The sequence below is a fragment of the Molothrus aeneus genome, chromosome 5, assembly GCF_037042795.1.
Source record: "Molothrus aeneus isolate 106 chromosome 5, BPBGC_Maene_1.0, whole genome shotgun sequence".
Lineage (NCBI taxonomy): Eukaryota > Metazoa > Chordata > Aves > Passeriformes > Icteridae > Molothrus > Molothrus aeneus.
Genome location: NC_089650.1, coordinates 35,147,090 through 35,161,263, shown reverse-complemented (window position 1 = coordinate 35,161,263; position 14,174 = coordinate 35,147,090). Strand labels below are relative to the sequence as shown.

Sequence of the window (14,174 nt, the reverse complement as noted above, 5' to 3'; positions counted from 1 at the left end):
TGAGCTTTAGTCATGTTCTTTTTTGCTGTCTCCATTGGGATGGATTTCTGTCTCTGGCCAGTTTGAATCTAGAACAAGCAACTTTCCATATATCCCAAGAGTTTAGTACCTAGGAGCAAGAAGAGAGATACCAGCTGGAATCAATTCTTGAAGATGAGTCATACAAAGTAATACAGGTTGGGTTTGGGTTTTTTTCCTTATATGACCCGGTAACAGGCTTTGTGTAGAGGAAAAGCAGTGACAAAGCAAACTTTAAGTGTTGTCTCACACTGGCAAAGCTGCCAGGGGAACAGTCACCAATTTTTCTGTATTGAATTGCAGAGTACGGAGTGGGATTGTGCTGGACATCTCCTGTTCACGGCTTGTAACTGGAGCCGAGGTCTAAGAGCAGCCATCGGGGATGGGCTGGCAAGCGCGCTGGAGGCCGCAAGCAGTAACTAAAAATGCTTTTGACCTGTCTGAGAACTGACCTCCAGGAATATCACAGAACCGCAGCATCATAAAATAGCTTTGGGTTGGAAGGCACCTTAACCATCACCTAGCTCCAAACCCCCTGCCATGGGCGGGGACACTTTCCCCTCGGCCAGGATGCTCAGGGTCCCATCCAGCCTGGCCCTGGGCACTGCCAGGGATGGGGCACGCACGCTTTCTGCGGGCAGCCTGTTCCAGCGTAAGGAATTTCCTTCCCGCAGGGCTCCAAGGCACACAGCCCGGCCCGAGGGGCGGTGGCGCAGCCGCTGAGGGCGGCGGGCGCGGGGCCGGACTGCGGCTCCCAGCAGGCCGCGCGCGGCGGAAGCGGCGGCCGCAGTGACGCCATTCCGGGGGAGCTCGTGGGGCTGCGGCGCGGCGCGCGTTCTGTGCTGAAGGAGGGCGGGCGGGCGGCGGCTCCCGGCGGCACCGGCACCATGGTGAGCGGCAGCGGCCAGGCCAGGCCGGGCCGGGCCGGGGTGCGGCAGGGCCGGCGGGGCTGCGCTCCACGCGGGCGGGCGGGATGGATGGATGGCGAGGCCTGGAGGCCGCGCCCTGCGTTTCCCCGCGCTGTGCTGGGGGCTGAGGCGGCGGGGCGGCTCCGAAGGTTCTGGAGCCGGGGCGGGGCGACTCTGAGAGCTGTGGTACCTGTGTGCGGGTATTTGATCCTTCTTCATTTAAGGCCTTGGGTGCTCTGCAAATGTTGGTCCTTAAAGGCGTGTATTGGTTACCGATATGATTAATTTGCCTTGATATGAAAAAAAAAAAAAAAAAAGGGCGAGTCCGGCTCAGGTATCAAAACGCTAAAGGCATTGGGCAGTAAATAGAGTTGTTTTGGTTCTGCTGGTTGTGGCTGCCGTCGGGCTGTAGGCAAGGCCCGGCTGGTGGGCAGAGCAGCAGCGCTCGCACAGCCATGAAAGGATGGGCTGGTCGGGCCTGGTGTGCGCTGCAGTGTGCCTGCAGCTGCGCTTGGCCTTGGAATCCTTCACTGGGCTGTGAGATTGCAGGACAGATGGTTAAGAACCTTGGCTATTTCTTAAATATATCTGTTATCACAACAAAATGGGGTATGGAAGTAATTTTATTTAAAAAAACATTGTTTAAGCTGTTAGTGTTGGGGATTTGCTTTTAGAACACATAGTTTTATTGAAGCTAAAACAATATTCTTACATTAACTGTGTTTTAGGCATCCATTTCCCTTGCTCCTGTGAACATTTTCAAGGCAGGTGCAGATGAAGAGAAGGCAGAAACAGCTCGGTTGGTAAGTTTAATTCTCTAAGAAATGGGTAGTACTTGAGGTAATTAAACTTTCTCCTTTCTATTACTAAAAATACTTTCACTATATCGTGATATGGAACTTCTGTCTCTAACTGACTGTTCTTGTTGCATGTCTGTGAACAGAAGGGAGTTTTGTTAATACTAAAAATTAGAGAAACTCTTCATTGTCAAAACCAAAGTACCTTTACTGGAGCTCAGAAAATTGGTGGCATTTCTTCTGGCTTTGAGACAGACTTATGGTTTCTGGGAGGTTTAGGTATATTTGATCTGGTTATCAAAATTTAGCAGTTAAGAAACTTGCCTTAAGTTCAGTTAAGCCTCCATGGAAGAGGTGGAAGGGTTGGTTAAAGTGTTGAAAGCTATGTGATAGTGTATAATTCTTGTACTAGAGTAGAAATAAATTGTTCCCTGAGGTATATTTATTTCCATTTCAGTCATCCTTTGTTGGTGCCATTGCCATTGGTGACCTAGTCAAGAGCACCCTGGGGCCTAAAGGCATGGTAAGACAGCTGCATGGGTAGTCATGCCCATTAATTTAGCTGTAATAGTCACAGTGCCTTTTCAAGCAGTATGCTAAATCTTACATCTTGTAGGACAAGATTCTTTTAAGTACCGGGAGAGACAGCTCTGTCACAGTTACCAATGATGGTGCAACCATCCTGAAAGCTATTGGAGTTGACAATCCAGCTGCCAAGGTCTTGGTTGGTGAGTTCTTAAAGGCTTGATATTTCTTAATTTGTAACTCTGTTGTGGTGTTTGTATTTGTTCTTAGAAAAGTGTTCTTGAAATACTGTAAAAAATTGAAGGGAAGGGGAGCAGAAATCCTTAAGTAAGAAGGGCAGGGTACTGCAAGAGTTGTGGCGTTCTGCAAAAGTAAAATTGTGGTGTGTGCTGCTCTTCAAAACTGGTTTTTTATCTTCTTTTCCCTTAAGCCTGTTTCCCAGGAGTCAGAAGGGACAAAAGACAGCTGTATACCCCTCGTTTTGCAGTGGGAAAATTTGGAACAGAAATCTGTGCAGCAGCAGAGGTTTACTGTGTTTCTCCCAGATTTAAATCTCTGACACTCAGTGAGCTCTGTACTTCTGTACAGAGTTTACTGTTGTGAGTGACTGTTCTACTGTGCCACTGGTCCACTACTGGTGACAAGCAGGAGCCTGATCTATTGGGTGTCAGGTTTCCTAATGAATGATTTTGTGTTTGCTGTGTCCCAGTTTATCAGCAGTTCATGCAGCAGACCTGGTTATTATAGTCTCTGATCCTGCATCTGTACCTTAGAGCTTCTATCCAGCTGTCCTTTTGATAACCATTGTTAGGATGGGGAACACAGGGGAGCATCTTGACCATCACCAGGCTGAAACTGTTACAAATAACGAGCAGGAGTTTGGAGGATGCCAAGTTTCGTTTGCATCTCTTGTTTTTCTGGGGTTTTTTTTAGAGTTCTCTCTTTACACAAAAAGTAAGATCTGATTTTTTTGTCCAAATTAATGCATGAGAAAAATAGCATTAATAATGTCTTTTCCTTCTTCAGATATGTCAAAGGTTCAAGATGATGAAGTTGGCGATGGAACTACATCTGTCACAGTGTTGGCAGCTGAATTACTGAGGGTGATGTGTTGTGTTTTTTCAGATGTTTGTCAGTGTACTTCTGTGGTGCCTCCAGTAGGAGGTGTGTTATCCTGTCTTTGTAAAGGGCTCCCATAGCATAGCAAGGAGTAGCTTGCTCTGTTGCTGGTGAAATTGGTAGGGGGCAAAAATACCAGCCCTTAGGTATTGCATCATCATTTTTTTGTATTATTTTGGACTATTACTACTTATATTATTTTTTATAAACTCTCAAGTATTTTAAGTTGACTCTTACTGCTCACTTTCTGGCTATTGCACTGAGCAATATGCAGCACTGCTTAGTTGTGAGTCTCAGTCCTCTGAAATCCATTTCCATAGGAAAAAAATCTTGCTAAATTCTGTTCTTTGCTCAAGGCCTGAATTCATACTGTTCATTTAAATTCTGTATGGATTTTATGCTTGTGGAAGAATTTACACTGCCAAATTCTAAACCTGAAATTACTATGAAAGAGATTTGAGAATGAATCATTCTTCCTTGCAGAGCTGTGTCAGAAAGTCTGATCATCTCAGGTCCAGTAACTGGGATCAAGAGCATCTTAAAGAATGATCTATCAGCTTGCCAAGTTCCACAGAAAAATAAAGATAGCTTTCTTCAATTACATTCTAAATTGCATCCATAAATGAACGTGTCTTTTCTAGTTAGTGTCACTATACTTTTTTTTGGGGGGGGAATAATTATTGATTTCATTTAAATAGGAGGCAGAATTACTGATTGCAAGGAAGATTCATCCTCAGACCATCATTGCAGGCTGGAGAGCAGCCACAAAGGCTTCAAGAGAGGCACTTTTGAAAGCAGCTGTGGATCATGGGTTAGTAATGCCCATTTGCTGTAACTTTATATAAAAAAATACTCAAGATCAAAACATCAATGCAAATTACAGTCCATTGGTAAATTCTTCACTCTTATTAATGCAGTGTGAAGGCTGAGTTCCTGAATTTTAACAGTTGAGAAAAAAATAATGGGTATTTTTTCTAATGAGTTAAAGAAGCTTCACAATTACTTATGTGCAGAAATGAAATATAAGCTGTAATTTGCTCCCTGGAACAAAGATCTGAGCTGTTACTTCAGATTTTGTACTCACATTTTAAATACAACTATTTCCCATGCCCAGCACTTTGAGAGCACAAACTTTCTAAAGCTGAATGCAGAAATTCTCCTAACAAAACTTGTATTTCAAGTAGAAGGTTGTGTTCTGGGACAGTGGAGGGATTCTGTGCAGCATTCCTCAAAAGAAAATATGGTACATATACAGATACAGGCCTGAAGAAGTGGGCAAAGACTCATGGTGGGAGCTAGTGGTAGTTAAGGCTTTCAGACTTTCCACTTTAACTGAGCTGTCTTTATTTTAGCAATGATGAAGTAAAGTTCCGTGAAGACTTGATGAACATCGCAGGAACAACTCTTTCATCAAAATTACTTACTCACCACAAGGATCACTTTGTCAAGCTGGCTGTAGAAGCTGTTCTTAGGTTGAAAGGTTCTGGTAATTTGGAGGCTATCCATGTCATTAAGAAACTTGGTGGAAGTTTGGCTGATTCCTACTTAGATGAAGGTGAGTCTTTGAGTGTTGATTGTGTATGCACTTGAGAAACAAAGCTGCTAAAGGTTGCACATCTATGTAAATTTGTTATATGAAACACTGTTATTATTAAATTGAATACTTAAGATGGGGGATTTTGTAATAACTAGTAATTGCTCTCCTTTTTTAATTTGAAGTTTTACAAGTCCTTTCTGTTACTACAGGCTTTTTGCTTGACAAGAAGATTGGTGTAAATCAGCCAAAAAGAATTGAAAATGCAAAGATTCTTATTGCAAATACTGGTATGGATACAGACAAGATTAAGGTATGTGACAGAACTACTGTTGAGAAACTGTGTTTTTGTAAATGGAATTTTGAGACTGAGTTCTTTTCTCTTTGATTTAGATTTTTGGCTCTCGTGTTAGAGTGGACTCCACAGCAAAAGTGGCAGAAATAGAACAGGCAGAAAAAGAAAAGATGAAGGAGAAAGTGGATCGTATTCTTAAACACGGAATAAATTGCTTTATTAACAGGTATGTATTTCTTGGGAAAAAGGGAGAGTTACATTACTTTCCATGTTCTTCTAGTTCACTCTGCTAGAATAGGCAGTTAAGTGCCCAGCAGGCACTTAGGATCAAAGGACTAAGACCTTAAAGCATATAGCTGCCTGTGCTTAGTGTGGTAGTGTTTCTTCAGTGAAAGGATATTTCAAAAAACATAGTTTGATTTTTTTTTTTTCCTTAGCTTTCCATGTTTTCCTGTCACTACATTTGCTTTTGTGTTGTGTAACATTCCATGTGCGGCAGATGCCTCATCCATGGACTGCTTTGGTAGCTTTCAGAAATCTGTCCTGTGTCCATGCTACTGAGAAGCTGGTGTCTTTTGTTACTGTGTTATTTTCAAAGGTTTGTTCTGTGTGTGATGGTGAGATGTGTTGTAATTTTAGACAGCTGATCTACAACTACCCTGAACATCTCTTTGGAGCTGCTGGTGTCATGGCTATTGAACATGCAGACTTTGCAGGTGTAGAACGTCTGGCTCTTGTTACAGGTGTGTAGAGTATTTTGTTGTATGAAACTTGGAGGGGCACATTATTTGTCTGATCATTAGTAAACATTAAACTTACTTAAACATACTTCTTCAGCATCTGTGAATAAAGGATCCTAACACAAAACATGGGAAAGAATTTAGCAAGTTAGTGCCAGTTGGTAACCTTCTTTCATATTTTAAAAATATTTTCAGTTAAGTTCCTGCTTGATAAGATTTTGATGTTTGTTTTCTAAAGAAAAGATGAAACTTAGCAACAGAAAGAATAACTCCACAAGTTAATACTAACAGTACTTTATTCTTTGATAGCAATTGGTTTAAATGGCTGTTGTTTGACTGTAATGATAGAGAAGACTGAGTCATCCTTTGTTAAAAATGTGGGCCTGAGTTTTTGACTCGAGGAGGATCTTAAATAACCTGAACAACCTGGATATTTTGGGTAGTGGTCAGCATAAATGTGATTTTAGTAATTAATGAAAATGAGACCTCTGGAATGCTACAGATAATTCTCATTGCTGAAGTCATAGATAGTTAACTGGGACATCATAGTTGATTTTGAAAGTGATCAGGAGGATGAATTTGCTTTGCAGGAGAAAGGAAAAGACACTGACTTGCTTATCTTAGCAAAACTGAGGTAGCAACTGCATATAAGTGTCAGTAGGCACATTGACACTGGCAAATGTGTGATTGAGAAGAACACTGGTTACATTCTGGAAAAAACTGAAAGCAGACTTTCTATGCAGAGCAAAAGGGCCTTATCGGACCACACCGGCTTGAATAGTATAGCTGAAAAAAGGACAAGTTTTTAATATACACAAACTCTGCTCCAAGTCTTGGTTTTTCTTGTGGTGCTGCAATTACACAGTGCTGCAAACTACTGTGGGATTATTGAGCCCACATGGGGAATGCATACGTGTAAAGAGTTTTCTAATAGGAAGACGAAAGAACTGGAACAAGAACTAGAACAATGTTGTGTTCAAAGCCGTTTTGGTCGTTGTAGTGCTTGTTTTGTTTATGGTACAGCAGTTTACAGATCCTGCACAGTATTGCTGCTGCAGCATGGAATGAGACTTGCCATGCAGGAGAATGGTGGTTCTCAGCCATCATCAGGCAGGCAAAAGGAATACTGTCACAAGCTTAAATTTTAAAGCATAAGAGACTTCATTTAGTGTTTTATAAATACTTAATCAGTCAATACTGTGAAAACTTGAAACATACTGATATTTTAATGCTACAAAGATGAATGTTTATTCTGTTATCAGACACAACTCACGAGCATTTTAGTCCTTGTGATGTGAAACAAAATGGGTGTTTTAAGGATTTATCAGCATTGGTTGACGTTTTCTGGTACCACATGCTGACGTGAGACAGTCTTGGCTTATCAGTAATTTTAATTTAAATTTATTTGGGGGCAATTATGAAGACTCTTTTTTTTCCAACCCCCGCCTCCCCCCCCACCTTGGTTAGACCTTGCCTGAAAGGATGCTTTCATTGTGAGCTCTGATTTCTTTATGATCTTACACTTGCAGGTGGTGAAATTGCTTCAACCTTTGATCACCCTGAGCTAGTAAAACTAGGAAGCTGCAAGCTTATTGAAGAAGTCATGATTGGAGAAGATAAACTCATTCATTTCTCTGGAGTAGCAATGGGTAACACTAACAGTGTATTGTAACATTTGTGTTAACCCTCTGCTAGTGCTGTTCGGTTTCCAGTAATGCATAGGAATTCTGTAATGATTTATGTAACTGTTTCTATTAAAGCCTTGCTTTTCAGTAAAAGTCCTGCACAGTTTCATGGTTGAAACTGTGGATGTTTCGTGTTACGTAAATGAACATATAATCATTTTTAAGGATGGGAACCAAGGTTTCTGCTTTTGGAAATGCAGTTGACAAGAAAAGTAGCAATGTGTCATACTTAAAGAGCTTGTTCTAGTAAATGCCAATGCTCTAATTTTTAAGGAGTTTTGAGGCAATATTAATTTTCTGTTAAATTAAATATGGTGCTGTGGAACCAAAGCAATAGCACTGTGCACATAATTTCATTCTGTCTTTGAAATGTCATCATGTTTTCTTTTGTTCCCAAAATTAAGTAATACAGAACTTGACTCCAGTGATAGCAAAACCATGGTAAATGCTTTGTGATAGCCCATTTTTGTGTCCTGGTTTCTCTTTTTAATCCTTTTACATGTGTGCTTTCTAGGTGAAGCTTGCACCATAGTTTTGCGTGGAGCCACCCAGCAGATTCTGGATGAAGCAGAGAGGTCTCTGCATGATGCTCTCTGTGTCCTGGCCCAGACTGTGAAGGACACAAGAACTGTGTATGGTGGAGGTGAATATCAGATTCTTTGTACTTGTCGCACATTTGGTATTACTGAAGGTTGGATATGTAACATCTGTGTGTCTTCAATGAATAGGTTGTTCAGAGATGCTGATGGCTAACGCTGTTGCAGAACTTGCTGTCAGAACACCTGGCAAAGAGTCTGTTGCAATGGAGTCCTTTGCTAAAGCTTTACGAATGGTAGGTTTATTTAATCATATTGCTGGGCTAAGACACAAAGTTTCATGAAGTTTACTAACTTGTGACATCAGATATTTGCTTCACTTTAAAAATTTTGATTGTCCAAAGTAAAGAAGTGAAGTTTAGCAACACATCTTGGATAAACAAAGGGGGAAATTGGTTTTTTATCTTAGGAAAAAAGTACTGGTGTTTTAATAATTCTGCATGTTACAGGCTTGTAAATGTTCATATGCTAACCCTCCTCTAAATGGTTCTTGCTCACCTTACCTGCTGGTTAAAACTGCTGCAGAAATAGCACATAAAAATCTCATCTTAGATAGCTGAAAACTGATTTAGAAAAGAGCAACCCTTCTGTTCCATTGATGCTCTAGTGCTGTTTGAGTGTATTCATACTCCAGTACTAGCTACAAATTTCTGGTCTTGCATTGGAGATTGCATCTTAGTAGGAAATGAGTGTGTCACAAGAAACATTAATAGAATTGTGATTGTTTGAGGAAAAAATTTACTTTCTGCAATTTGAATTAGGGAAAACCTTTCTCCCAAGAAAATTGAATTCAAGAGCATAGTAACACTTGGCATTATCTCTTCAGTCAGCACATGCAAGTTTGCACTGCTGTCATGGAAACAGTGAACAGAATGGTCAGGTAGTTAATGCTTACCAGCAGACTTGTGCTTTTTAAATGAAAACATTTCTCCAGTTGTAGTCTGAAATGATAAAATGACAAGATTCTTTTTTTACTTCTGTCCATGTAAAACGAGCATACAGATTGCTAACATGCTTCTGTCCTCATAGGTACTTTCTTACAACAGAGTCTTGAAATTCTTAGAAAGGTAGTTTGGGTCTTTACTTATCACAGTAAACAGATCATCTGGCATGTTTCTGAAGCATCTTCTTGAAATTCAGTTGTAAACTGATAACATCAAAGTATGTTTCATGTTTGTGAACAATCAATCCCTATGTTAATTAAAAACAACCTGTGTTTATCCCCTTAGATCCCAACAATAATAGCTGATAATGCTGGCTATGACAGTGCTGATTTGGTTGCTCAGCTCAGAGCTGCTCATAGTGAAGGGAAGACTACTTATGGACTGGGTAAGGGGATCAGTTTTACTTCTGTGTTTGAATTGCTGTTTGGCCAAGTCCTTTGGGCTCATTAAAGTGGTTCATGTATGTCTGTCATGTATATTCAGCAGGGAGAGCTGAGTATGTTGGTTTGTTTGCTTTGTGTAGAACTTTGTGTACAGCACTATATTCCTTTTGTTCTACCAGGCTTTTGACAGTAGAGTGAAAACCTTCGTGTCTTAAATGCATGGTTTTCACCTCTAAAAAACACTTCCCTTACACTGAGTCTAGTTATAGGAAACTTAAAAATAAAAACATTGTTTTAAAACCAGCAACCAGTTAAAAACCCAGAAGAACCAAACATCCTTCCTTTTGCCCCTTCCCCCACCCCCCAAAAAACCCAAATGAACAACCACAGAGTGGTGGTGAAGAACCCTGAAGTTAATGTACGTAAGGACATAGTGCTGAGAGTCCTGTTGGGATCTTGTCTCCTCATCACAGTGTATAAAGTTTTTATCATCAACTGTTCATATGTAATTGCAACATTAGGCTTTAATCAGGACTCTTGAGGTAGAAGACTTTATTTAATACTTCCCTAACTATCAGTGTAGTTCATTTGAGCAGGTAAGTTACTGTGTTCTCAGCTTCTTGTAATTTCCTTAAAAAATGCTGAGTTAAAAAAACCAAAAAAACACCTCTTAATGTATTTCTTCTTCCAGATATGAAAGAGGGTGTCATTGGGGACATGTCTGTTTTGGGAGTAACAGAAAGTTTCCAGGTCAAGAGACAAGTGTTGCTGAGTGCAGCTGAAGCAGCAGAAATGATTCTTCGTGTAGATGACATCATTAAAGCAGCACCAAGGTATGATCAGAGTATCTGCATGGTCAGTCACAGTGGTGCAGAGTAAACCTTCTTCTGTGGAGGAGTAAGGGTGCAGAAAAGTCTTTGTCTAAAAATGCTTTACTTGAAAGGGAACCTGACATGTGACATGCTGATGTTCATATTAGATAATTTTACTGCATTAGCAGTGTCATCAGGCCTTTAGAGCCATCAGCAAACTTAAATTGCTGTGCCTGAGTAATGCCTAGTTAATCCTGGGTCACCACTAAACATCTGCACAAGTGGCTGACCAAAATGTAAGGGATCGTGCTTTCTTTTTTCTTTTGGCAAGAATTATAGTGAAATGTCCAGCTGCTTCTGAGGTAGAATCTGCAGCTAAAACAGAAACATGTTTCTTAAAAGGTTTGAGAAGAATTGCCACTCATAGGCAGGTTATCCTCTGTGGGCCTGCTACCAGGTAGTTTTTGTTTTTTTTTTTTTTTAGCATGGTCATGGGTGGTGTGTTAGCTTTGAGGTGGTACTGTTTTTTGTGCTGTGAGATAAAGCTGTCACTGAACATAAAACACTAACTAAAGATTAAAAATAAGGGTGGGTGAGGAGGGGCTGGTGGGCATCAATGTGGTGGGAATTTTCTGATTTTTCTTTTTCTCCCCAGAAAACGTGTACCAGACCATCGCCCCTGTTAAATTTTCTTCAGTACCTGAGGATGTGTGGACCAGATCTCACCTAGTAATTTTTTTTAATGGTCTAGTTTTTGTGAGGTTATGGAACAGAAGCTTGAGACAAACAGATCTCCATCAATGGCACTGTCTTCAGTTGGTTTTTACTTACTGGAGCTTTTGTGTGTTGTGTGGAAGAATTCACTTTCAGGGGTGTATAAACCAGGGGTTTTATACAACCCTATTCATTCTGTTCCTTCCAGGTTCCACTTAAAATACACAGTAATAAAAAAAAAAAATTCAGATTCCCAAAGTTGTATTTCTTTGTGTAGAACCAGGAAGGGCAGATCCATGAGGAGAGCTGTGGTGCACAGCCTCAGGCCTCAGCTGCTTCAGGGAGTGACTAAGCCCTTGTGGCTTGCTGGTTCGTGTTGACCTGCTGTGTAAGTGTGAAAGGTGTATTCCAGTCCTGGCTGCAGAGGTTTTGAGTTGGTCCTAGAAACAGGCTCTGAAGTTAGATGGTATCTTTTTCTAGTGATACGGAGTGTTACTCTTTTTTTTCATGATGGAAGAGAGTGAGTGGATGAGGAACCTCAGTCAATGCCCAGAACTACAACTAAGTGAGCTTTTTACACCACAAATTTTACATTCTGCTCAGGGGAGTTGAGAGGTGCAATAACCCATGGTTCTCTGAGCTTTATATAAGTCCAACACGGCTAGTTTGAACCCTTAGCCCACACGGACCTGCATGGACTGAAGATAAAAGACGAGGAGCGCTCTTCCACCACGTGGGGACGAGTATCCTGTTTATTGGCTTGGGATGGGACACTGCTGGCCACAGCGACCACCCCGGTGGCAAAAGAGTCTGAACCTTTCCCTTCAGTGGGGCTTTATCCCCCAGGGGAAAGGGGGCGGGGAAAGAGGACCGTGGCCAATGGGATGCCACTGGGGAGGGGTATCCATGGGGCAGACCACCAGGGTGTAGAAAGGAGTGCATGGGGAGAAACCATGTGATGAGGAAGGGGGAATAGTCTACATGATATACCACACTCAGTACAAAATTCCCATTACCCAGCGCAGAACAACTACTAAATAAACTATTTAGTGCAATACAACAGAGAGGAACATGCAGTTTGGGAGAGAGAGCAACATTCTGGACTAAACAGTCTGAGTGTTGAGCTATAAAGTATTGGGCTGACTTTACAAACACTTAAAATTGTGGACGCTTAGCAAAAAATAGGCCAGGCTCCATAACATTCACTTCCTGCCCTCTCTGCCCCATGCCTTTTATGTCTGTTGAATCCTGTCTTCATATTCACTTTCCTATTCTATTAGTTGCTGCAAAGGCAACATGTTTCTTGACTGGACAGGTTTCTTTGTGCCTAGGTTGGAAGGAAGCCTGTGATGCCTGCAGCAGTCTGCATGCAGACCTGTGAGGACTGTGAGCACAGACAAGCAGGGGCCCTTGTCTGTGTGGGGGCCCAGAATGGTGCCCACAGGCCTTGTGACCTTCTGGCCCTTACAAGTGTACAAACACCAGGGCAAGTCTGCCAAAGCAGAAAGATTAAGCTGAAGTAACCAAGTATGTGTGCAAAGGTTTTTCTCCCTTAGATTTCTTAAAATGAGATGCTTACAGAATCCTCCTGTTAACTCTTGACAGAGACTCTTCAGCTCTCCAGAAGTGATAGTGCTGTGTGGAGAGGGCTGAGTGAAACAGAGACCATTGATAAGCCAGTGAAAGCACGCTCTTCCCCATCCCCTCAGATAAATACAGTACCACCTCAGTTCTGTGGGATATAAAATATTGACTTCAGATATTAAAACAGCACCCCTAACTCATGTCCTGCTTTTGTTTTTGTAGGAAGAAATTGTTGGAACAAGACTAGATAAAGAATTTGCTGTTAATTCCAAAGAAGGACTTTTTAACTTGGCAAGCTGCTAGTATGCTTTTATTTAATTTCACTAGGAGTGCACTACATGGGTGCCAGCCAGATGCAAATTTGGACTTCATTTTACAAGACAACAAGTGCTAGCAGAGTCTATATATTTCCAGATAATTTTTCAAGCATGTAGATGACATTAAACAGTCACGAACTGGCATGGAATCAAACCTTTTCTGGGAAGTCAACTGCTGCTTCTGCAGGCTGTGCTGGTGAGACAGACTCAAAGAGTGTGCCACCAAGGGCTTTCCATCCTTGTTAGAAAACCTGTCACCTAATTCAACCATGCTATGGAGTCTAAAGTTTGAAATGTCACTTTGAGCCAGATTTCTGTTACTCAATTAAAGCAAAGCTTAGGAAAAAAGTGCATTTTTAAGGGATCTGAACTGCAACTTCCAAGTTGCAAGCTTGAGAAATACCCAGCTGAAATCATCTGAGTAAAGTTTGTCTCATCAGATTATGTGCAAGCTTATAGTGACAGCTCACAGGCCTGGATTTTATTCATGCAAGTTTACCTTTGCAGCTCTTGTGGCTTTTCCTTTTTAGTCAGACTTTGATTTTCTTCTTTGCTCCTGCATGAAAACTTGTCCTGTACAGCTGCCCTTAGAGGCAGTGTTGTCAGTAACAAAACCCAGCACCAAAGCCTACAGCTTTCCTCACCATCATTGGATGCTACTCAGCAGTATGAATTTTGCAGAAAGAAAGAGGAGAGCCCCCTGTACATATGTGCTGTTTCCTTGATCGTGCAGCCAGGACTCTGCTACCACTTCCCACTCAGCAGACAGGGAAAGGTACTGCTATGTTTCAGATAAAGTAATTTGAGACCAATGCTGCTTTAGAGCTGTGGGGATCACATTGAGCAGTGGCTTTCAGCTGAGCTGGGACACCTCAACAAGGTAGAAGGGAGAAGAGTGAGCCCATGGGTGAGGAGCAGCAAGTCCATATGTGCTCCATGCAATCCACCCATGGCAAACATCTAAACTGAGTCTTATCTCTATTGTGAACTCCATGTGGTCCCAGCATGGGAGAGGGAAGAAGTCTGTTCTAGGGAGAGTGCTGGGTGCTGCAAAAAGACAGACAGGTCTCTGTACAAGAGTTTTGCTGTCACATTATCTCCAAGCTCGTGAATGTACTCCTAAGATTGCCATGCGGTGTGGTGCTCCCTGGACACCAGCAAGCAAGGGAGAGGTAGAGGTTGGGCAGCGGTGGGAGTGCGCTG

The 14,174-nt window shown here is 41.7% G+C and overlaps 1 protein-coding gene across 1 annotated transcript; it reads left to right on the top strand.

Moving 5' to 3' along the window:
- Window positions 1-803: 803 nt before the first annotated feature.
- CCT2 (chaperonin containing TCP1 subunit 2) lies at window positions 804-11,328 on the top strand. The gene is made up of 16 exons (XM_066550505.1): window positions 804-908; window positions 1,655-1,729; window positions 2,181-2,246; window positions 2,340-2,451; window positions 3,275-3,351; window positions 4,066-4,178; window positions 4,720-4,922; window positions 5,114-5,214; window positions 5,295-5,422; window positions 5,836-5,939; window positions 7,466-7,585; window positions 8,136-8,264; window positions 8,350-8,453; window positions 9,447-9,546; window positions 10,236-10,377; window positions 11,012-11,328. The coding sequence occupies exons 1-16, from the start codon at window positions 906-908 to the stop codon at window positions 11,040-11,042; spliced, it is 1,608 nt and encodes a 535-aa protein (XP_066406602.1). The 5' UTR covers window positions 804-905; the 3' UTR covers window positions 11,043-11,328.
- Window positions 11,329-14,174: the final 2,846 nt, after the last annotated feature.

Excerpts from the sequence above, each read along its gene's own strand:
- CCT2 (XM_066550505.1), top strand. Across the intron at positions 7,586-8,135 it reads TTTCTCTGGAGTAGCAATGG|GTGAAGCTTGCACCATAGTT; the intron begins GTAACACTAACA and ends TGTGCTTTCTAG. Across the intron at positions 8,454-9,446 it reads TTGCTAAAGCTTTACGAATG|ATCCCAACAATAATAGCTGA; the intron begins GTAGGTTTATTT and ends TTATCCCCTTAG.